At 37.6% G+C, this 24,862-nt stretch overlaps 1 protein-coding gene across 4 annotated transcripts in view; it reads right to left on the reverse strand.

Annotated features, from left to right (window-relative positions):
• The window catches only part of KLHL5 (kelch like family member 5), a 49,727-nt gene extending 27,382 nt beyond the window's left edge, over positions 1-22,345 (reverse strand). Inside the window, exons 1-3 of one of the 4 annotated variants that reach the window (XM_071432535.1) lie at positions 22,182-22,345; positions 19,296-19,389; positions 2,226-2,408 (exon numbers count right to left, since the gene is read on the reverse strand). In XM_071432535.1, coding sequence (XP_071288636.1) covers positions 2,226-2,368 — 143 coding nt within the window. In that variant the 5' untranslated portion in view covers positions 2,369-2,408; positions 19,296-19,389; positions 22,182-22,345. Of the gene's footprint in view, positions 1-2,225; positions 2,412-7,814; positions 8,239-19,295; positions 19,390-22,181 lie in introns of those variants that run through there. The other 3 variants (XM_071432534.1, XM_071432536.1, XM_071432537.1) reach the window with 3 other exon arrangements.
• Between the last annotated feature and the right edge of the window lie 2,517 nt (positions 22,346-24,862).

The raw sequence follows: 24,862 nt of genomic DNA on the forward strand, positions 1-24,862 counted from the left end.
GATAATTTAAAAATACAGGAATTATTAAAAATACCAAGTTCAAAACTGAAAATCTGAATACTCCTCTCTGTGAGTGTGATTAATATTAATAATGAAGAATGTTCTTTCTTACCAGCTCTATGTGATCACATACTATGAAAAACTCTTATCTTTCTTATGGAAAAATAAAGGAAAACAAAGTTGTCCATTGTAAATGAAGTTTCTGTTTTCTTGCTCATCTTAGAATGCCAAGCCATTAAACTAAGATGTATTTAATACATATTCTGTTGCTTATTAAGTCTCAAGACAAAATAATCACTGGTTTTCTGAAATGCATTGACTGATCCACCCTGCAGTCAATACTAAAAAAGTCAGAACTTGTATAGAGGCAGCAAAAACTACTACAGAAGTTTTTTCTTATAACATTGGCTACTACAAATACATAAAGGCAGTCATCTTATTAAATTTCCATAAAATTTAAATGAAATTTAAGATTTCCATATTTATCCTTCCCACTATGAAAAAAATCAGTTTTCAGTGAGATACTTTGGATTTACTGAGATTAAGACTGCCAGTTATTGCTATGTTTCTCTGTGAAAACAAAACAGTTAGAGAAAGAACTTATTATGCAAAAGGCAAAGCTTTGTTGTAAGTTGCTCCAACATTATAAAGTGAACAAGAGAGAATCATAAGCCTCCCACTTCCTGCTACAAGCACAAAGTGTGCTTCTTTGGCTTTAACTTTCATACGTATTTAACACAGAATATACTAACTACAGCAAGATGTTTCTCCTCAGAAGAGAAGTCCAGAGCAGTAGTAGCATATGCCTCATAATAATAACTACAGAAATAGATACAGTAGCACAAACTGGAGAAGTGAAGCCAGTTCTCTGAGGAAATAAGAAACAAGCGTGAACCGCATTAAAGGACTTTTTAGTGTGTTCTCTATCCATTTATTTCATTGCAAATAGAACCTTCCAGTCCTTAAAAGATATTCATGGCTGTCCTCTGCACCCTTTCTCCACATTTTTAACTATTACATAAGCCACAGTCCAAACACATATTGCAAAGGGGTTACCTTGGCTCCATAAGGAAGCAAAATGACTTCCTTATTATAATCACTATTTTTTCCTGTTTACACCACTCCAAAACTCCAAAGTTTTTTCACCCTAAATTACTAAAGCATGTGCCCACTAGGGGTGTGTCTATTCCTTGTTTTCATCTGACTCATTCTTTTCACAGGGACAACACACTTTAGTAACTAATTTGAACACTTCATAAAATGAAGTCTCCGAGAGGAACAGCAGGCTATGGTTTAAAAGCCTCTCTGATTCTTAAGTCAGTTTCCATCCCCATGCTGTCATTCCCTCAGCTGAGTCAGCACAAGTGTGGATAATATCCGAATAAAAGCAGAAATCTGGCTTTTTAAGGAAAGCACCAACTCCAAACCAGCAACATCTTCCCATCTTTTTATTACCATTACAGCACTGAGCTGCAGTTTCACTGTGGGAGTAGGAATCAGCAATGGAAAACAAGAATGCTTTAGGTTGCTATTTCTGTTGTAGACCTCAACTTAGGAAACCATAGCTTACTTATACCTAGGTTCCTATTAAAATTACAAATTCTGTGCATTAAATACCATAATGTGCTTCAGCTACACATGCCTGTGTTTTGCAATCTTTGGTATTTTCCTAAATTTTAAGCAGGATACACATGATCTGTTGAATACACAGATGACAGAGAGGATAAAGTTTGAACTAATTTAGACCTCTAATACTGCCAGTGTTCAGAAGTCTCCTATCAAAGGACTCTTCTTACTACAGGAGCAAAAAACCTTTATGTGAACAGAAGACTGTCCTTATTGTTAATTGCGACTCCAAAAGTATAATTGCTAGTACAAAGAAAAAATTAAACAAAATTAAATCTAAGAAAAAAATTTACATTGCTCTATGGTAAAGAAACCACTACAACTTATAATATCTGGGAGTGTATTTGGGACTTCTGGGAGTTTGTTATACAAATATCATAAGTATACTTCGAAACAAAAAGAACCTGAACTTTTTTATTCTGTATTGCATACAATAGAAAAATTAACTTTTCGTTTCCAAAGAAATGTTAAAAAACATATACCTGTTTAAATTGAATGGTTTAGGATGTTCTGACATTTTTTTAAACAAAACATGGGACACACTTTGATGGTGCATTTGTAAATAATTATGAAGTTATTTCAATTTATAATAAACTTACCTGTGAGCTGGAATTCTACGATCACCAGCAACTAACACCACATCACACAGCTGATTGTGTCTAAGGTAATTCTCCATCTTTTTAAAAGTTTGTTCAGCGTGGTTGAGAGCCTGAAAAAATTCATCTGAGGTACAGGGCTCCATTGTTTGACAAGATGATAAGGTGTGACTGCTGTTGGAGGTTCTGCTGAAGACAATAACAGAAATCTTAGTTCATACAATATTCAGGTGAAATTTTATCTACAAAGGGTAAAATAAAAATCACATGTGATTTTAAAGTTGATATGCATTATTTGTTTTAATATTCATTTCCCTGCTATTTTATTTTTTTCGTATTTTCTTTCTTCCTCCAAAACAATCTAGACCCTTGTGGAAAATGTATAATCATTTCATGTTGTACTCTTCAACTAAGCGAGACACAGAGATCAGCCCAGCAATTGTATCTGTAGTGCTGTCAGATGGTTAAGGAAGAACATCCACCAAGGCCCTGCAAAGTGAAAAAGTAATGGAAGGATGGCAGTAAGGAACCAAACCCCTCCCTGCCACTTATGTTTCACACTTAACCTAAGGTGGCCAGAACAAAACTCAGCTAGTAAAAACATATGGGCATGCAGGGAAAAAACCCCCACAAACACATTGATACACCACCACTCCTACTGCCCTCCTTGTGTCTGATATGAGATCTAGCACATCAGAAGTCAACAGAAGTGAAAAGCAAGGGTAGATGGGGAGAAAAATGATTCCCATCTGTATACACAAACAGAGAAGACTGGGAAAAAACAAGAATAGAGAAAATGTAAAAGGAATGCATGGCCCTAGGAGATAAAGGAAATTAATCCTAATGATATACACTGTGGAAAGCATGTTTTCCTCCTCACAGTTCTTTAACTGACCACTGCTTAGTTTTCAACAATGCAGGCAACTTATAAAGTACTCTGGATCTTCCATAACATTTGGAAAGATGTGATTTCACAATATCTGCATCCCAACCCCTGCTTCCACAAAGATGACATGAACTGAGCAGCATGCCTGGGGCTAAATCCACCATAACACTTATCTCACTCCTCGGTGTAGGATACTCATTTCAAGACAGAGCTCCTCAAAACCAAAGTCTAAATTTCCAACAGAAGATTTTCTGTAAAGGGGAACTTTGTGGTTCGGTCTTGGGTTTTATGTTTTATATGTTTTGATTTGGGGGGTTTTTTTGCACATACCCAGATAGCTAAAAAAAGCCAAGCAGTTTGGTATTTAATTCAGAGCTAAATCTAATAATGGATCAGAAATTAGATACCGGCCTACTGATTTCCCTTGGGGGACTTTATGTTAAATATTCTCGCTGAAGCTGTGGTTAGCCATTTATTTATGTCTCAACTTCTTCCCTGCTCCCTGCAGCCCAGGAGTCACTTGTTCTGCTCCACCACCAGCCCTCTTACAGGCTGGAACAAGTATTCTTTGTGGCCATTTTGGAAACTGAATCGGGGGCTCATACAAAGATGTAACCATGTAACCATGGACAACATTATATTGGCCAGCAGGGTGGCATTCTCAAGAGAATGAGCAAGAAGTACTCAGTGAAAGCAACTCTTTAACCAGTAGCCCTGAAAAACAAAAACCAGAAGTGGAATGGGTAGGTCAATGGCTGGTCAATGCACAAATACTTAAGGAATTATTCTGTATCTCCATATCAAAATTTAGCACATTCTCAATTGGGTTAATATGTTGTGTTTTTTTCTGGTTTGTTTGAACTATATATTAACCCATACTCCTCAAAGTAACTTCATTAATAACATTTTAAAAAATTACACGCTCTCAGAATTTTATTTACATTACAACCTTACAAAGTGTTTTGCAGATAGAAAGGAAGAAACCACAAAGGAAAAAGCTTGATGGATCACAATTTCACTGGAGCTATTGCCAGCTTCAAAACTGCACATTTTCCACACAGAACTCCAGTCATCACTCTTATTCAATAAGTAAAAATAATTGCAATGGTGTCTGTTCTCCACAATAAAATGTATTCAGGACACAATGGAGTCAAGCCTAGTTCTCCCTCTCATCTAAAGATGCTCAATCCCATACCTGCCCTCGAGCTAGTAACTTACAAACCATTTTCCATAATGAAGGAACAGGAGAAAGAAAGACTAAGGTTCAGTGGTCCATAAAGAGAACATGAAAGAGAGTCTAATAGTTACAGTATTTGCAAAAATTAAAAAAAAAAAAAAAGGAAAAAGAATGATTCAAAAGCTATTTGTGTCTGTTACCCTGTAACTGGATATGAAAAATTTAAATGCCCCTCCTTCCACAAACTGTTTTATGAATATTTTTCCAGTTCCATTTGCCACAGCAATGACAACCTGGGAGAATTCCAAAAGTACTTACACCCTCAAAGATCAGTGAGACTGAGGTGAAAAAAAAGACATATCAAAGGATTCTGTAGCTTGAAAACTCAGGGTGAAGAGGCAGACTTAGATTGGAAGTTACAACATACTAACTCCAAGAATGATCATACAGAGCAATACTGCAGAGCTAGTACCACGTGGTACATTCAGACTTTGTCTTTAAATAATTACAGACATTCTACTAAACTGTTCAAGGTCAGCACACAGCTGATGAATTCTGGAATCCTGCTTGTATTTAATGTTCAAATATAAATATTTTAATACATTTCCCTACTTCAACCTACAATAAAGTAATTCCAGTATTTTAGTGCACACATGGATGAAATGAAGCAGACACAACATTCTGCACGCTAGGTACGCTCTAGGTATTTTTAGCTTTATCTCCACCATGCCTTCAAGGTCTGTAGATTGCTGCAAAGGCACCACCAAAAAAAGTTAAGAAAAACAAATCTAATGCTAATAGGCTTACACTTTCTGTACAAGAGTCTGCAGAGCTGTTGGTAAATTCTTAAAAGTGTATGAATCCAAAAGGATGATCATTGCCTCAGGGATGCAGGACAGTTAACAAACAGCAGCAATAGAGGAAATCTAGGAGATGAACATCTGCAGAAGAATTCAAAACTCCCTGTCCCAGTAAACAACCATTCGAGCTAATGCTGGTTACAAATGACACACAGGAGTATAACGTGAACAGTATTACAGCTGACTAGCTCTGATTCTTGAATCTGAATGATCTGTTTGCATCTCAGACACAATCTTGGTCAAAGATCTGGTACTAAACTTGGAATTGAACTCCATATAACACCAAATTAATCTGACAGCAGCTCTCCTCTAAATGAATCACATAATGATCTAAATGATGTCAGTGACAAAGACCTTATCTCAATGCTTTTCTCCTTGTGCTATATGACAAGGCAAAGAGGAAGGACTGATACAAACAAAGCAGTAGAGCTGCTTCTGTTACTTCATATTATTAGGGCTTCTAACTGGGCAGTAAGTTACAGAGGAGCACAGAGAAAAGGTAACTATAGCTTCTACAGAAGGTTTTTTAAAAAGACTTTTTCATGCACATGATTTACTTGTAAAGGAGGCAACAATGTTTTCATATGGGAAAAAAAAGCTCTTTGTAAACTACATAGACAAAAGTGTTGGTATGGGGCTTTTTCCCTCGAGTCAACATATAAGAAGCCGTACTTTAGACTGCAAAGAAGAAACATTTAATTAAGTCCTTAATATCAGAGAAACTCCAGGTGTTAGGCAGAATTGTGTAGTCTGTCCAAGAGCTTATACATTTTTAACAAATGAAGTGAACAAAACATGGCATAAGTGCAGTCTCTCCATAAGACAGAGATATGGATAACAATACAAAGCAAGCTCCTACACTGCCATTAGTTGCATAATAAATTGTACTGACACAGAACTCAACATTTATCTAAATTATTTAAAGCATGTAAGTAAACATTAGCATGAATTAGAAGACAGTAACAGAAATACAAAAAACCTCCAGATGCTATACATAATTAAGCACATAATTTAAAATATACTTCCAATTTACTAAGTTCAAATCCTTTGTGCATTTTCTCTAGTATATAACTAGAGAAAATTTTCTGCAACAGAAAAAAAACCCAAACCAAGACTTCTTAAAACCTCCTAAATATGTATTTGCAGTTCTCCAATTCAACAAAGTAACAAATTAGTTTTACCATATGCACATTATTCTCTTACAATTAAGACCAAATATTGTACTATTTTCAATCTACACATTTATCTTTTAAAATTACACGTTTATTTTCCTACAGTGATTGCCTTGCTATGAAGAGAATATCCTAACTGGGATAATGCTGCATGTAAAAATTTCCCATCAGAAACATATGTTGCTGAAATGGAAAATGACGTTATACCTGTATCATATCCAATAACATAGCTATTTAAAAATTTACATCTGAATGCCATTTAAAATGTGATCTCTTCAGAGGTGTGTTACTTACAGCTACATAGTTGTTGCAGCACAGTGGGACTGCTGTTATGATGCAGCAGTATGTAGGATTTCCTTTCCCAGTAATTCTAGTATTTTGACATGGGGTGATAAAAGCAAATACACTATGTTCACGTCTAAGCAATTTTACTCTCCTTCCTTTCCTTGAATCTTTAAAGGTCATATATACAATAAACAGTTTGTGTTTATATTATGGACTACTTTGCCTCTCCACTAAATTGATTCTTCTCCTAAGGAATGAAAAACACTCAACTGCTATAAGCAAATTGATCCGTCCTTAATAGCCTTTATTAAACAGTGTACCCTTTTAAGTAGCCACACTTTCTGAAATGCCACATCAGTGTAAAGCTGTCTTAAAAGCAACAAAGCAAACATAACATTTTCTGAAACGGTAAGCAATTATGAACTACTTGAGCTACAAAACAGGAAAAATACTTTTAGTGAAGACTGACTGACTTATACAGTAAATGAAATAAAATAATTTATCCGATATTTCACAATAAAGGTTATTAACTTCCCTAATTTACAATAACTGGCAAACAACTTTAATTCAAGAACAAGTTTTACAGTTTCATCTTTAGCAACGATGTGTAAGAAAAGAACACCAAAACATCTTTACAGATGAAATAGAAACATTTTTTCTTTTTCTGCCAGATGCACAGTTTAATTCAACCAAATGGGTTACTGGAACCACTTTAAAGCACAAATTGATTGACTTTCAATTGATGTAATTTTTTTCTTTGCTTTATAGTCTAAGTATTTTTTACAGCTCATTCTCTGTCTTCTATAGATACACATGGAAGCATGAGGTCAGAATCAGAAGAAGTTTACATTTTCATAATCTTCTCCTAACTGGCATAACTAAACAATCAGTATCACTTCAAAATAATGTAGAAAGCACTCTGTAACGTTACCATGTAATGGGCAGTACCTTGTTCATAGCAGCATGTACTAGTACACTGTTTAAAACACGAGTGCATTCATGTTTGCACTTTGTTTATCCTCACTGACTGCCTTAAAAAGGTCCTAGTAAACACACAGAACCTGATTATAATTAATATTCTGTTTCTGATGCACAGTAGCTGCTAGGTTTCTGAAGCATTTGAGTTCAGAACAAAGGCTAGCCTACATATGCATACTAACTACAAACATGAAATGAAAACACATTTCTCACAATAGGAAAGTAATAATTAACCTGCACGAGCTGCTGTCCGATTCATTTTCTTCTTCACTTGCTCTATCATCTGTTTCTTGTCTGCCAAGCCAACATGCACCTCCACAGTCTTCTGCTGAGAATTCAAATGCAGGGATTTCTGAGGTGGATGGCATTGGCCAAAGAGGTGAATTCTGGAAATCCTGTTGGCTGGACCTTCTGTAACCAACTGATGTTAAAGGTAAGTTACCCGAGTCTAAAAACTTCCTGCTAGCAGTTGTTACATTTTGTCCTCTATTCCAGAAGTCTCCCTGATGGTTTTCAATTGCAGAGTTCGGGGCTGATGCCTGATGACCAAACCACCTCCATCTGATTTTTAAAATCTGCTTCACGTCAAACTCTTTACGAGAACCAGACATTCTTAGTGAAAGCCAGCGATCGTCTAGGCAACAGGGTAAGAAGCAGCGCACATAAAAGAAGATTTGTGCACCCAACCAAGACAAGAGAAACACATGCTCTGCCTGTCTGTGGCAAACAGATTTTCTACAGAAGGAGGGGAAAAAGCATTGCAATCACACAAAAAAAGGCTTCTTTAACGGTATGTCATTTGAATATAAACAAAAGGCCACAGACAGTGAAAAACGCTGACATAAAAGAGGAGGTGAAACAATCACCTCCATCAGGAAAAATGCTAATCACTTCACCCTAAAAGCTCTGAGGCTGTTTCTGTTGCTGCCTCTGACCATTAGGTTTCAAAAACACTAAACAATATTCATTAAAGCCCTTTCAATACCACCCCATTTTCTTAAACCACAAATGACAGCAAACTGTAATTTCTATACTGCATCTTACAATCTGTTTCTTATTCTGTTAACTCTTGCTACTACAGAGGGGAAAAAAGTGCAAAGATCAAATTAAATTCCTTCTATGCTGCTAAAAAATAAATTTACAGAGAAGAATCAAAGCCAACTCAAAGATAACTGATTATGCTGGGGAGAAACTGAACTGTAAATAATTCTTTTTCCCATTACAGGACATGAATGAACTTAAAAAGGACAAGAACAGCCTCGGAAGGCTCAAGGGACTACGAGTGGAGGCTATAAAGCCTTTCATCTTGATGTGCTTTGATTCAAATCTAGGTCTGCAGTAACCAAAAATTTCTATGTGAAATGAGCTAATGGTTTCCATTCACTTATACATCACTAAAACAGAAAGCAAGAAAAAACCAATCACTGCAAGATACCAGACAAACCCCTGCAAAATAAACAACATAAGACGACTGCTCAAAATGCTTCTTTCTAACCATATACTGTTCCACATCACATTAGGAGTACTGTGATGGAACGGTGAAAAAGAGAGATGCATACTCTTGAGATAGAACTCCCTCTAGGACTGGTAATTTACAGAACATCTTAAATTGTCCAGCAAAAGTTTTTACTCAAATGAGGAATAGCCATTCCTATTAATGACCTAGAAAGCCTATTACTACCCTGATATTCTCTGATATTATATACATTTATTCACAAAATGTACAATGACCAATTTACAGTTCCCATGAGAACCAGCCTATTTCCTCTCTGACACATGAAGCTAGTTAGGTATAAAATGCTGAGATTAATTTCAGTCACACGCAGATTGTAATAACAATTTTAGAACAAAAAAGAGGCAATGGATTTTATCAGGCCTTGATACAGAGATCTATGTTTTCAAATTTTACAACTCATTTAGTCTGTTCAACTCTCCAGGATATATATGCAACAAACATACAAGTGCTTCTTTATTGCCCGACAGTTTTCATGAAAAGTGAAAGCCACCCTCTCTCAGATAAACATGATGAACTCCAAAATGTGGCATCTTGTAATTAGGATACCTGCAGTATTATTTAAAACAGGCTATATGCAGAGTCCACATGAAAACTTAAGCAGTGCCAAATTTTACCACCGAAAACCCAAAGACTGTTTAAAATTCATTGCCAGGAGAATATCATGCTATTTTCTGAGGAAACACAATGCTGTAAGTGCTAGTTTTAACCTGGAAAGCTCACCAGTCATTGCCCAGAGCACAGTTATTGATCTAAGTGCTTCTCACAAAGGCTAGCAAAAGCTCATTTCTACAGGAACTGCATTCCAGCTGTTTCCACAGAGATGCTTTTCAGAGTGTGCACCTTGCTGGAATCCTGGCCTACCAGAAGCCAAATACTGAGACCTTTGCAGCATATCCAGAAAACAGCTGAAGATACATCAGATACAAGATTATTAAGTAGGTAAATCTATAAAGCACTTACCATCTTTCCTCAGGATTTAATTTAAACACAGAAATATAAGGAAATATTTAAGAAAATATTAGTGTTTTAATATATTAGCATGAAAATTGTATGGCTGTTTAACCAAAATGATATGACATGCAGACCCCACTCATCTGGTACACATATAGCTAATTATTAAACACTTAATTGTAGTGTTCAAATAACATCATCTGTGTGACTGCAAGTTGAGTGAAACTGGAGTAAGGCTTAAGAAGTAAAAACAAAATGGCATCTTTTTATTTATCCTCTCCTTCTGTTTTATATTGGCGCTGGGTGTTCATCGAGGGAGAAGAAAGAGGACAAGCAATTGGTGTATTTGTTAACATTCATCAAACCAGTAATATTTTAATTACCCATCCAGCTATAAAAAGTAAGCTTTAAATACCTTTATTTCTGCTGGTATGGTATATCCATTATACATAAGGAGTGACCTGGATTCTCATTCTTGTGTAACAGACTCATTTAAAATTCAAGCTGTCCCAGTACAAGTCTATAAGACAGTGGCAGATTTGTGATTCTAGTGCTTTTTCAGCACTTTTCATTGATCTACTGGCAAAAACAGCCCAATTACTGCTTTTCTTTGGCTGTGAAGCTATGGGCTCAAACATAGATTAGAAAACAAAATGTGCTGTAGTTTTAACAGACCAAACCACAACACTGTTTTCTATTCTCTTTCATTTTTCTAGATTAAAGAAACTCTTGCTCCTCCACACACTCTCAAAATTACAGTTCTAAGGACAGCATAAATATCTAAAATATTTCTCTGTTTCATAGGAATATTTGTGTTATAGATGACAAGAGAAGACAAGTGACAGTTAATTCTTCAATTTAAACTGACAGTATTCCTCAGAAATAATTGAGGGCCTCTTTTCTGGACAATCTTTGTTACTATGAATAATGTAATATCTTTTATCAGATCTCCAGCCAGAAGTTATCAGACTTTTGAGGAGATCTCAAACAGTGGACTGTTAGGACTTCCACTGACTGTGATCACCCAGACTTCATCGTTGGCATCTCATCTGGTGATTGGTGCTCACAAATCCAAATGCCCACCCTCTATGGCCTCCCATCATACATCCTTCCAAAGCACTAACACATTTCTGAGAAACCTGCTCAATCCATCCTAGTCAAGCACAGTCTACACAGATTTGCAAGGATTCTGAAATATTTTTTCATCTACTAAGGCAAAAGTTTGCATTTATTGAGAAAACAACAGTGCTTATATCCATTTTTTCTGACCTTGGGCAGTGTTGCAGTTTCTATTTTGTGGTGAATCAAAACATTTCAAATACAAGTACACTGTCACCTTTGAGAACATAATTCAGTTCGTATTAACAAGGTTGTGTAAGCTTACTGTGAAAACAATTTTGAGAACTCTGATTTTTAATTGAACAGATTGATATTCCTTCAAGTGGAACACCTGAACATTTAATCTCATATGAAAAGCTTCACAAAGGTATAAATCCCTGCAGTTAGCAGTGGAGGACAGTTTCCCAGATTCTGGCTTGTGAACAAAAAGAAACATCTAAATAAATGCTGCATGTTAAATCTGCAACTGTGTAAATAGGTAACACCAAGAACATAGCATGACAGCTTCAGAAATTGCCCTTTTCAAAATCTTCAGACAGTTTATCTGCACAGAGATAAAAACCATTTTTAACTAACCAAAAACTGATATTATATACATTTATTCATACAAGTATTAAAGACTGCAATACAGCATAACTAGATAAATTTAAACAATTTTAGTCTTAAGATACCTCTACTGTATATTTTGAGGAAAGGTGTACTTCATATTTAGAGTGTATCACTAGGAAATATGGAAATATTATTATTTAAATAATAAGACCTAGTGCTTTTGTTGATTTTTCCTTTTTCTTGCCAAAGGAAATCAATCAAGTTTTCAAATAAACAAACATGTATATGGAATACTTTTTTGAGGCACTTTTAATATTTAAATTTCAACAGTACTTTTCATGGTAACATTTTTTCTGTCACTACTATGATTTGACTCCAAAACCTTTCACCACTCAACTTCAAGGCAATTCAAATATAATATATTCAAGGTTTTTAGTGTGTCAAATTAATTTTAAAAGGGGCCATAAAACTCAGGTAGTCCTGAGAATACATTAATGATCCCTTAAAGTGCCAATTAAGAATGTAAATGTCAAAATAATTACATAAAGTCTTTATTGTGACTGCAAGAGTTATTTTTTGAAAAAATGCTGAACAAAAGCATTAAATATAAAAGGATAAGTTTTAGACATAAGTAGACTCATTAGGATGTGAAAAAGCAATATTGTCAATGTTTAGTGATCCTAGATGTGTATTTGAAAACATAAGAAAGACTCACTGATAATAAGATGTTCATCAATTAATCAAATACATACTTACAGCAATAAAAGGCATTCAAAATTTCACACTTTTAAAAATGGGATTTCTGAACTTTAAAATATTAATTTGAGGCATTAAAATAACTGCTCAAAGAAAACTTCTATAGATGAACTTCAAACTGCAATTCTGCTTATAACTATGCTTATGTTAGAAGAAGTGTTAAATACTTACTTTCTTTTTCCTTCCCTATTCCTGTGTTCCAGACCCAAAGTTACAGAAACAGCTCAACAAAGACTTCAGGAAGATTGCTATATTAATGCTTCATGATTCTATAAAACAATAATCTCTTCCTATCCCGAAGTTTTATATAAATGCAAACACTTCTGGTTTGCAGTTATGTGAAAAGGGCCGTACATCAGCAGCTGTGGCACAGTTCATTCAGGAGAAAGAGAGGAAAATGTCCACAGCTACTGACTTCATGTACTTAAACTCATTGTTCTGACTGGCAGAAATGAGCTGTAGCCAAAGTACTGGTACTGCATCAAAACTTTCTGCCACTCTGCATTGTGCATTTCCCTCGAAACACGAGGGAGCAGTCAGCTTAACAACAGCCTGGCTTGCTGTTTGTTTTATTCAGCTAAGGGTGGGGTGGGGAACAAGAGAGATTTCCACATGTAATACAAGACAACATTGTTAGATCCAAGCTCAAATATCATACTGGTTCACCCACAACAGAAGTTGTGGTTCAAGACACAACAGAAGTCTGATTCAAGACATTTGTAAAATTAAAACATTAAGATTAAAGATTAAAACATTAACATTGCTTTATTCAATTAATACTGAAGCATCATCAGGGACTGCACCATCTACAAGTAAAACCATAGTGTAGAGCTATTCCTCTGTAAACAGCCCAGTAAGCTTACTCACTCAAAAAATGAGCACTCCAATTCATCAGGTCAGATGCTGGTTTTAAGTTAAAATTTACTTGTAATACAAAATGGACAACACTGTGAAGGGCCAGTCTTTCAGAACCAGTTTTCTGTACTAAAAAGGTCAAGTAGCACCACACAAGGTGAAGACAAGTAAGATTCCAAGTTCATCTAGTCCAGGAATACTAGTAGCACCAATTCTAATGGAAACAAGGTAGTCACAAATTTAAGAGACAAATCATCTCCTTTAGAAACGTCACTGTTAAGAAAGAGTGGTGACAAAAATACTGTTCTGCAGACACTTAAAGATGTCCTGCTGAAAGTAAAGCCATCCTTTAGAACCAGTTTAGGAAGGTATTGCCTAATAAAGTTACAAAAGACCATAAAGGACTAATTGAAAGATTGAGACAAATCAAAACAAAATAACAAGGAGATAGTTTCCTTTTGTAGGCAGGTCTGCTGGGCAAACTAAGACAATATTTTAACATTTTTCCAAGACAGCAGCAGTGTTATTTCACCATTAAGTATTCAGATATCCTCAAAAACTCACAGAAAAATGGGTAAAGGATAACACTGTCAACATTGTCAACAGCAGAGAGGATGTTTATTTGGTAAAAAATGACAAGTATTCACAGTTCTACATTAGGCACCATATAAAAATCCACCACGTTAAAAAACACATTAAAAAACAGTGAAGAAGCAGATTTGCAAGTGATTAGGTAATGCAACATAGTACTCCATGCCAGACTACACAAACTTCTAAGAGAAATACATAGAGGTCTGTGGGCAAAAAGTTTACACCATATTTAAATGTCAAGCTATGCAATGCCACAGCCACTGAATCAAAGCACTTCAAGACACAGACTTGAGCATTCTAAATAATCATTTAACACCAAAAAACACCTCAAGAGACCAATTTCTCTCTCAGTGAGGATTTCTGTTTAATTAGCAGCTTCAGTTAAGCCCATCCCCCCAACTGAAAATTTAAGTTGCATAAGAGATAATATATGAGGATACAATATCTTATTGCATATTTATAAGACAAGTGGTGTGATCTCATTTGGAATTCCTTGTGTGCAACTGATCATTGCAACTGATCATTGCAGCTCAAAAGTAGTGTTGCAGAAAACAGGGTTAACAGAAAGGCATTACAGATGATCAAAGTATAAAACCAACAATCATCACACTAGAAGGCAGAATGCTTTATAAGAATCATATCAAAATCTGTAAGTATCAAGATTAATGTTTATGAGAATCATAATGTCTCATAAATATGAAAAACAACTTCTATTTAAAGAATCAATTTTGGGAGTTTCAATGTTTTAGAACCCAATTATGCACAACATTGCAGATGCCAAACAGAACTTCTCATAAAAATCCGTTAAATATAAAGATTTCTACCACCATTTTGCCCATCTGGAGTTGAATCTTAGAAGAGGCATCATAGGCAACATGAAGGACTCAGGGGGGTCCCATCAATGTGCATAAATAAATATACATAAATAAATAAATGTCCTTCAGGGGTGTCCAGTGACAGGGCAAGAATCAATAGGCAACAACTAAAACACAACATCTAAGCATGAGGAAAAACATTTTCACTGTGAGGGTGACTGACTACAGGCTGCCCAGAAAGGTTGTGGGGTCTGCATCTTTAGAGATATTCAGAAGCTGTCTGGACATGGTCCTGGGCAACTTTGGTGACCCCACTTGGGGAGAGAATTCAATGCTTTGTATTACCTGCTTCTATAACAAGCATTGTAACTTGGTGATAGATTTTTCATGTTACAATAAGCTTCACAAAGTTAAAAGCAAGATGATTAAACTGGAGATGTTAACTAAAGGCTTCCATTGACTTTACTAGTGATTTGGCTCAAGGAAGTCTTATCAGGAAAAAAAAAGCAGAACAAATTACAGTATATTTAACTATTCTCTTCACTCTAAAACAAAACTAGTCCACTGCCTGGATCAATGTTACTTAAAATAGTATGTATCTGAAGCACGTAAGGAAAAATATATTTTAATTCTTTACTTGGATACTATTAAATCTCAGGTTAAGCCATGCATCAAGCCACTGTGTATTCCTAACCATAATCAGAAAACTGGTTTCTTAGGTTCTTTATTCTGTCTCCACAGTTTCATGTGAAAGTAACCTCAGATTCCCCACCATGATTTATTTTACAAGCTCTTCTGTCAAAAACTACAGTTCTGCATGTTTTGCCTCACGTAGTCTCCCTTATCCCACATGTATGCATATCCCTCCCTACCAAGTACCAGAACAGGCAGGACAAGCAAATTCTTTGTCATATTTAGACCGAGAACAGACAGGCTCATGAGCTGGCAGGTCAAATAATACTACTTACTTGAGCTTTTCCTACCTACTTGTATTCTCAAAATCTTTCAGGAATTTAAACGCAACAAGGGCTCCATTCTGTCAGAGTTTGACTGAAACTGGCAAGTAGACAGAAATGTAATAAGGGAAGAACTGACTAAACCACAAGACATAAACCAAACTTGCCTGGGGAGCTTACAGACTCACAAGCTGCCTATCTTTTGCTTCTGAGTATGCACTGGGTGGCTTCATATCGCCTAAGCCCAGGATTTATAAACAAAGTAAAACAGAAATCAACACAAAAGCTGACTGATTGTTCAAACACAGCTCTGAGCTCCTACCCTTCCATGGTTGTGTAAAACTGAAATGAGCTTAAGGATAGAGGGAACAATGACAGAAATCTGACCACTTATTGAATCACTGAGGTACTTGCAGAGTTAACTGTTCAGCTATCCTAAACAGCATACTGATCCCATCTTAGCTGCCTTACCCATGCTTTTCAAGGAACCCCTAAATGTTTCCTGTTCTGCACTGAGAGCAAGAACTAGACACCAGCAATATAAATAAAGTGCCAAGAAGAACACAAGATACTGTTGGCACTCTCAGGGGCATGAGGCTCATTACTGAAGTAATATGCTCAAAAAAGAGAAAAATCTTGAATTCAGATTGCTAAACTGTCAGAAGGAGAAAGCATAATTGATAAAAAACATTAATTATTTGTTTAGTGTGTGTTTTTTCCATTCTCTCATATCAACTATAGCCATTTCTTAAGAGAAATACAAAACTATGTGTTGCACTATTGCATGTAGATCTCCTCAGATTTAGAGGGTCTGCAATCATTTGTCCATTGCTCCTCTTCATTAGTTTAAAGTTCTAAAAATTATTTACTTAGCTTTCAGTATTTGAAAAAATTATTTTTCATTCATTGAATTTATAATTTTTCAAACAACAATAATGTTTGAAAATTCACTGAAACTATCAATCTGGTTTAAGTACAATTGTTCTTGAGTTGAACCATCAGACAATTTCTTATGCAGAGATTCAACCTTGGTTTGTATTTGTTAATTACAAAAACTGTCAGGAAGTGAGAAGAGGTACAAAGTGAAGTTCTATTACTTATCACTTGATCTGCCCACATGTTTATAAACTCATAGACTAATTCTAGTTAATTACTTTTATTTCCTTGAAAAATACTTCCAAGTTTAAAATGCTATGTTGCTTGGGGAAGATCTTGCCAAGCCATATCAAGTTATGATAACATTATGAAATGCCCTACCTCCTTAATGCTCTCATTAGAGTTTGAATGCAAAAGCTTGTAATTACATTTACATTCAAAAATATAATTTCCCATACTGCATGTAAAAGAACAAGATTTAAACTTTGATTTCATCTTTGGCAAGGATGAAGTGACCATTTAATATTCAAAAGTATTTATTTTTAGAATATTAGAATACATTTAAGTATCTACCAGACAAATGCATATGGATCTAAAGAATAACCAACATATAGTACTTCACAGCAACTGTCAGGCTAATGGCTTATTCATGCAAAAGCCAACATAAACCATCTACTCTGCTAACAAGTATGAACTTGCTTGCAAACAATCTAACCATCAAAACCACTGATAAAAAACTCATCTTCCTATGAACTTCTCCTACATCTCCTCACCACATGCACTCTACTGGTAAAATTTTAACTAATTTGCTAATTCAGCCATATGACTATTTTTATTCTTTACAGTTCAGGTTAGTAAACCTCTATGGACTTGAGTCTTCTCTTACTCTACACCATGAATATGCATCATATGACACAGCCAGGTGCTGTGAATATTTAATCTGTTTTAAGGCTATACTTCAGCCTCATTTTGACAAGTTCTGTTCTGAGATTGAGGCTGAGTAAGTCCCAGAATGGTGTGAACTTTTTTTTGGTAATAAATGACACTACTTCCACCCAAATCAACTCAAAACTGCTCTAGACAGATCATATCATCATTGTCCTTTAGTAAGTTCTTCTCAACAGAGTCAATACAATGTTTATTTGCTATCAGACAAAAGCATCAGCTAAGGCAGTGAGACAAGCCTATCCACATGCATTTTCAAAGAAATTAAGCCAGTACTCACTCCACCTTAAATTTCACTGTTTGACAAAAACATCCTGTACAATTTTGTGAACAGTCTTCCATTTACTCTGAAAATCTGATGGATGGTCTTGGAAGAATCCAAGTTACCACTCAACATTTTTTTTAAGTATATCCAGTTGTTATGGAAGACATCAGGATTTTTAACATCAGTTGCACTTAGAACTGCCAGAAGAGGTAATTAATTGGCAAAGTATTCCTCAGAAAAGATTCAAATCAATAGTCAACTTTACAGAAATTTGTGCTCTGGAAAAATGCCAGCAAAGTCCCTAAGACATAATTAAAAACCAGCAGCTGTGCTCAATAATTAGTCATTCTACCTTGCAGTAAGATGGGAATAAAGGCATATTCCACAGTGATCAACCTTTTCAGTTCCTTCTCTTTGTAGTACATTTGGGCATTTGTTTCAAATCCCTTTCAACTTTCATGACCACTGTAGAAAGGGTGCAGGTCAAGTCTGCACAAATTCTGACAGAGGTTGGCTATTTTGGTAAGTGGAGCTACCACATCTTCAACTTCTGCAAAGAGTGAAAACACAAAGCCTGTTCACAAAGTAAATTCTGAGGAACCTTAGCAGTACTTACAATTTTTAAAGCTCAAGAAAGCGTTGATACCATCTGTAGTGGAAGCTACCAACAAGGATATGGATTGACTGAGGGAAACAATGTGACTGATCATGACATGAACAGGGAGAAAGACCATCTCTTTTTTGTATTTGTATCACATGAGTAAATTCTGAAGGAAACATTCCCAAAGCAGAGACATCTCACAGTCAAGAAAGCAGATTTTTTGCACTTTGGTAAAACCTAGTATTTCTAAATTAATTGGATTGCTTTTGTCACCCTTAGCACTTATTTTTCAGCAGTATTTTACATTATAGAGAGTTCAGATAAAGCTAGATTCTTGCATGTATTCATGCTTTCAACATCCTTTTCCTTTGTGCAAATGTCAAAGATACTCCCTTTGACAATTACTTTCACTTGGAACAGTCTTACTACTTTGTTGCTAAAAAAATGAAATAAAGTGAAACCCAGTCAGTATTATTGGAGTGATGAGATTTGATTGTGCATTTGGTGGGCCTTTATTCATATTAATTTCTACCAAAAGCAGTATTTTCTCTAACAGACTCTGTATCAATTTCCCTGTTTTTCCTATAATGATTAAAAGATGCAAAGGCTTCTCATGCACTTTGAAAAGATCAAAATTGAACTTTACTGTAATGCTGTTAGTCTTCTATAAAGCATGCTTTGATAAGAGCACAAGGGTTGAAATCACCTAATACCAGTCCAAACTGGCATGTGAAGGCCACAAAAGCAAATTCATTGCTGCTTATGCACACTTGCCAAAAGAAGCCCTTACATGATGTGTTATATAAGACCAAAAAAAGGATGAAATTTCAGGTGTAAGGAAGAGTATGTACCCTTGTGGGCTAAAATCACATTCATTGTAGCATAACTTACTGTTAGAACTGGGTAAATACAATACTTACCTATAACACTGGAATCATCTCTACTTGTTCAAAGAATCATGTACTTCCCTTTATCTTCCTCTTTCCAAGAAAAATTGAGGTAGCAGAAAAAAATCTAGAGACAGAAAAATACAAGTAAGAACCATCCACTAGAGGGGAGAAAAAAAAATGAATAATCTCAAAAGCAGATTTCCTACTCTGTTCAGATAGAGCTTCTTTCAATTTGTTTTGTGATTCTTACACTTACTGATAGGAAGATGCTAAAAGTGTGTCACTGCACAACTGTCACCTCAGTTCCTTCCACAACTTCAAGTTACATACCCATCAACAAAGACTCACAAAAAAGAGGGAAAATTATTATGAAATGTGAATATGTAAACTCTCAAGAAACACTGTTTTTTAAAGACAGTACCTCTTAAAAAAAAATAGCCTTAGTCCACTGTCACCCTTATCTTTGATTCCCTTCCCTGAAGGGAAAAGCAGTGAAGAACTGATCTGCCACATGAAGCACTTAAGCTGAACAATAGTGCCAAAGAATAACACTGACTGCATTGGTGAATAAAGCCAAGTACCACTACTAAACATGCTTCCCTAAATGCAGCAGCTCGATAAAAATTCACACTTACTGCTACAGTGGTTCTCAACCCTTAACTATTTACAGGTCACTAAAAATTTTCTTACCAAAGTTAGACTCTGCTCAAAAAATCCAGCCTGCTGACACAATATGGATCTCCTTTTGGCTTGGCACCAAACAAATTACTATATGCACTGTGCAGTGAAAGAAAGTAGCCTTACATGATACCAGCATGCATAATGTGATACCTAATATGTAACCTCTCATGGCCTGACCTTTCTTACTGGCTTCCAGAACCTTGCAGGTCTCTGAAGGGTAATACCACCTCATTCTTGCACCTGCAGCACATTACCTCATCTCTCCCATATGAGTGTTTCTTAAGGCCACTCAGCCCAATAATACATGTGTCTATGGGCAGCATGGCCTTGCTGGGAACTTTGAGTGAAAGATTCTGTTCTTGTGACAAAAAGCAAGCAGTGGATAGTCAGATTTGTAACTTCTGCATTTTTCTACTAGGTAAGACTGCTGTAAGGAAAAGCAATTTAATTGCTATGGAAAGAGGAAAACTGCAAGAATTTTGTAAGGGAAATGTAAAATTATATTATAATTTCTTAAGAGCTGTAGGAACTTCCATTATTGGGTCATGCTATGTCTGATTAGGTAATCTATATTACCATATTAGGAAACATTGAATTATACCAACAAAACCAGATGACATAAACATAAGCAAACAATAATCTTTTTAAAAGCATGGGTGATACAAAAGTCCAGAGAGTTGGAATAAGTCCACCAATACAAATTGTCATTGTTAGCGACAGCTTGCAATTACTGTTTGACCATAACAGTCTAATGGAAGATTTTCTTCATCTCCACTCAAATTCTTTTCTATTTGAAATTAGCAGTTATTGCATTTCTGTGAATCACAATGTGTTAGTCTACTGCCATGATATAAACATGCTGTCCTTGGTAGTGGACCTGCCCATGCAGAGGACATTGACTGAGGGATAGATGGTTCAATGGCCGCTCCCCTCCCTGATGTTGACACAAGGCAGAAGAAAACACTATTTGACTCAGATTAGGGCTATTATTTACTATTATTATTTTGGTTTTATCCTGCTTTATGCTCCCTATCATTGTTCAGCAAGGGAAAAGCATAAAACGGGAATACAATCTGCCCTAGCAGGAAGGCACCTATGAAGTTCAAGAACAAGGTGCTTTTTTTTTTGTTTGTTTTTAAATATTAATCCACCTATGCCCCTGGAGATTCCCAGGCAGAAAGACCTTTATGAGAAATGATCAGATTATTTCTGGCAAAGTTGATGAATTGCTCATGAAAATACATCATGCAATTTGCTTTTAAAAAGGATTCACCTATCCAGTACATAGTTTGTCTAGACAGAAAAGCTACACCACCATTACCATGAGTTCAAGTTTTTATTCCTGTTTATGCTTGTAGAAGACCTGAGCAATAATTTTTTCCTCAAAAGATGACTGTATTTGGAGTTTAGCTCACGTAATTTCATAATCGACTTTTAAGTAAAATAAAAGAACAAAGCCAAGCCTTCCCTTTTTACTGTTCTGACATTACTGCCCAAAAAGCCGACCAGGAGCCTGGGGCGGCTGGGCTTCAGCTGGGCTGCCCCGCTGCTCACGAAGCTCAACCAGTCCGAGCTCAAAGCCCTAACCCACAAAAACGCTTTAAGGAAAAACATAAACCAGCAATGTATATAATCAGCAGTTGTTTGGTGTTCAACACTTATACTTCTGTCTGTTCTCCGTGTAATAACGCCGCTCCCCATGTAGCGAGGTGGCAGTCAGTCACTGCTCCATTCTGTTCGACCGGTCTCAAATTAAAAAAAAAAATTGTTTTCCACTATTTCATCCCGTGATGGTGAAGGTTAAGACACCTGGGGTTAAGTCCCCGAGAGCTGTGTCAGTGCACTTCTACCAGTGCCCCGCTATGACCGCTTTGCACCGAGCCGGCCACGGCCGCTGCCCGTCTCGGCGGGACCGGACCCGCGCCGCGTCCCGCCCCGCCGCCCCCGCCCCGCCCCGCTCCGCTCGGGCGAGCGCCGGCACTGCCCCGCCGAGCGCCGCGGCTCCCGCCGGGCCCCGCTCAGCCCGGGCGCCTGGCACCGGGCACCGAGCACCGGCCGCAGCCCCTCTCCGCAGCCGGCCGGCAGGAGGGAGCCGGTGGCGGTGAGGGCGAACCCGCCCCCACCCCTCGCAGGCGCCGGCCCCCGCCCTCCTCCTCCTCCTTCTCGCTTTCTCCTCCCCCTCCCGACAGCCGCGGCCCCCTCCCCTCACTGCCGAGCCCCCACCGCCCTCCTCACCTCTCACGGTCCGGGAAGGGGGCGCGGCTGGGAGGGGGCGGAGAAAGAAAAAAAATGGCAAGGAAGGCCCCAGCACCCTCTCCCGTCCCCTCCCGCGCCCTCTCCTCCCGCCCCGCCCGGCGGCCGCCAGCCCTCCCGCTCCGCCGGGAGCCGCGGGCACTGGGCGCTCCCGCCCGCCGCTGTCGCGTCCCCGCGGCCCCGCTCCGGCCCCTCCCTGCGCTCGGGGGAGGGGCGGGGCCATGCAGGGACACGCCTCCTCCCGCGGGCCCCGCCCCCTGCCCCGGGGCGGGAGCGGCGCGTGGCCGCGTGTGGCGGGCCGGGGCCTGGGCCTCTCCCCTCACGCTGCGGAGCCGCCCGCGGCGCGCGCCCCCTGCCGGCGGGGCAGGGGAAGCGGCGAGGGAGGCGCTGTCCGCCTCATCCGGTCCCTGGGCGTCCTTGTCTTTCTTCCAAAAACACAAAGCCAAACATTTCCGTAGCTGCCCGCTGCCCCATTTAAGAGAAATAAACGTGTTGTAATACACACCGCAGCCTTTCACCCCCTCTCAGGACCCTGTACTCGATGCTGAGGCAGCCGCTCCTAACTGCCTCGTATGCAAACACACACAGCCTTCCCTGCCCTCGTCATGCAATGCCTTACCAGTGACCACTGCCATCCAGAGGTGGAATAATTTCCCAAATTAATAGACTGTGTGACAGCCAGATGCACCTCCAACTGCTCAAACTGATTTAAGGGCGCAGGAGGCCATTGCTGAGGCATGGCCATGCAGGAATGAGATCCACAGCGCTTGCTGGGCCTCGTTCTGCACAGAGATACGGCAGGATATACGGCCTGCGTGGCTGTGCGTGGCTGTGTGCTTCACCTGTCCAACAGGTCTCATCCTGGCTGGCATTAAATAACTGAGCCGGGTTTAACTAAACTTGACATTACGATGGGGGTTTCAAAGATGCTAGTTGTTCCCACTGTGTAAAAATTACTAGCTAGGGGGAGGGAAGATTGTCCCCAAGAAAGAAAGCTCATGTTTTCCAGGTTGGTGTATGGCCAGGCCACACAAACACGCACACACACACACACACACACACACTCTTGATTCAGCCACTTCACACACACAGAGCTGCCCAAAGGTAGCAGCGTCTAAAGCTTACAGTGATCCTGAGGGATGTGCAGACAAATCATGGGCACTCTGAACTCAGAAACAAAACAAAACTAAAATCTGCCATCAAAATAGCCCTAAAATAGATATGCCCCTTATATCAGTTTACTGCAGAGTTCTTGGAAGGCACCTTCTGTAGAATCTGATGCTCAGAGTATTCCACAGGTTAATACTGTATCAGCCTGAGCTTGGGTGGAATCCTATAGCACAATATCTATTCTGACCTTAGACACTACCATCAGTGGTGATAGTCTGTATCAGAAAGAGACACATACACATAGTACTTGAAAAGTCCTCCTGCAGTTTTCCAGGGTTTTCTCCATGTCTTCTGGGCAGATAGGATGGGTGAACACCACACAACACTGAAAACAGGAAAATGTAAGTAACTGATATGGAAGATACTTAAGGGGCAATGCAAATTAGCAAAAACAAAGTAGAGCTAAATTCCTAATGATGACATATAAATTGCATAGTGTTTTCCTTTTCAACTCATACCTATGATTTTTTGTCTTCTATTGCTTCTATTATACCATTCTGTCAAAAAATCAGAGTTCATTTTGCTTTGATTTCATCGCTTTCATTGCATGAAAGTGCTACATTTAAAATGTCATTAAATTTATATTTACTACAGCTTCATTAGGACTCTTTCTATAGAATGAATACTGTATTTGCTTCCACTTGCCTTACTCATGTTCTGAGATAACTAGATGACAAAAAGAGCATTTTGAGTTTGTAGAGCATTTCTTATTTTAATTTCAACAATATTACTTCATTTGGCTAGTACTCAATATTTAATGGCTTGTGGGAAAAATACTTCAGAAGACATCTTTCTGAATTAATGAAATCCTTTACACTATATTACTCTATATTTGAGTCAAGTTATTTGTTTTTACATATGCATTATTCAGGGTAGCTTTATTCACAACATTTCAGAAATGTTCTTTGCAGTCTCATCTATAAGAAAAATTTATAGAATATCATGGTGGTTGTCAGAATTAATACTTCACTTTTAACTGGAAAGTTTAGCTGAAAATTGTGACTATCATGTCACAGAAATATCAATGGCTCTATCCAGTCTTCTTGTGGTGTAAAGAATAGTAAAATGCAAACTGAAGACATTTGACAGATTGGCAACACATCTGTCTTCTTTTAAGAATACAGCAGCAATGATAATATGAACAACTCATCCTCAGTTCATTGTACTTAATATACTCAATCACTGATTGCCAGATCAAAAACTTTAGGTTGTAATGATCAAATCAATAGTCTGGTAAAGTCTGAAAGATTCTCTATTACATTATCTTCCACTTAGCCACATGCAAATGTATATAAATAAAACAATAAAATCCCCATAACTGACTCATGTGGTTCTGAATCATTTAAATAATGAGGATCTGACTCATTTTTAAAAAATCTTCTTGGCCAAATGAGAGCAAAATTCCTTCACAAAGATAACTGACTTACTGTTTAGCAGGTATATGAAAGTGGTTATTAAGGGGTTCTTAAAGAAAAACTTCCACAAACATATAA

This window comes from Agelaius tricolor, unplaced genomic scaffold (genome assembly GCF_023055355.1).
Source record: "Agelaius tricolor isolate 1412-34295 unplaced genomic scaffold, bAgeTri1.0.p SCAF_8, whole genome shotgun sequence".
In the NCBI taxonomy this organism is placed as follows: Eukaryota; Metazoa; Chordata; class Aves; order Passeriformes; family Icteridae; genus Agelaius; species Agelaius tricolor.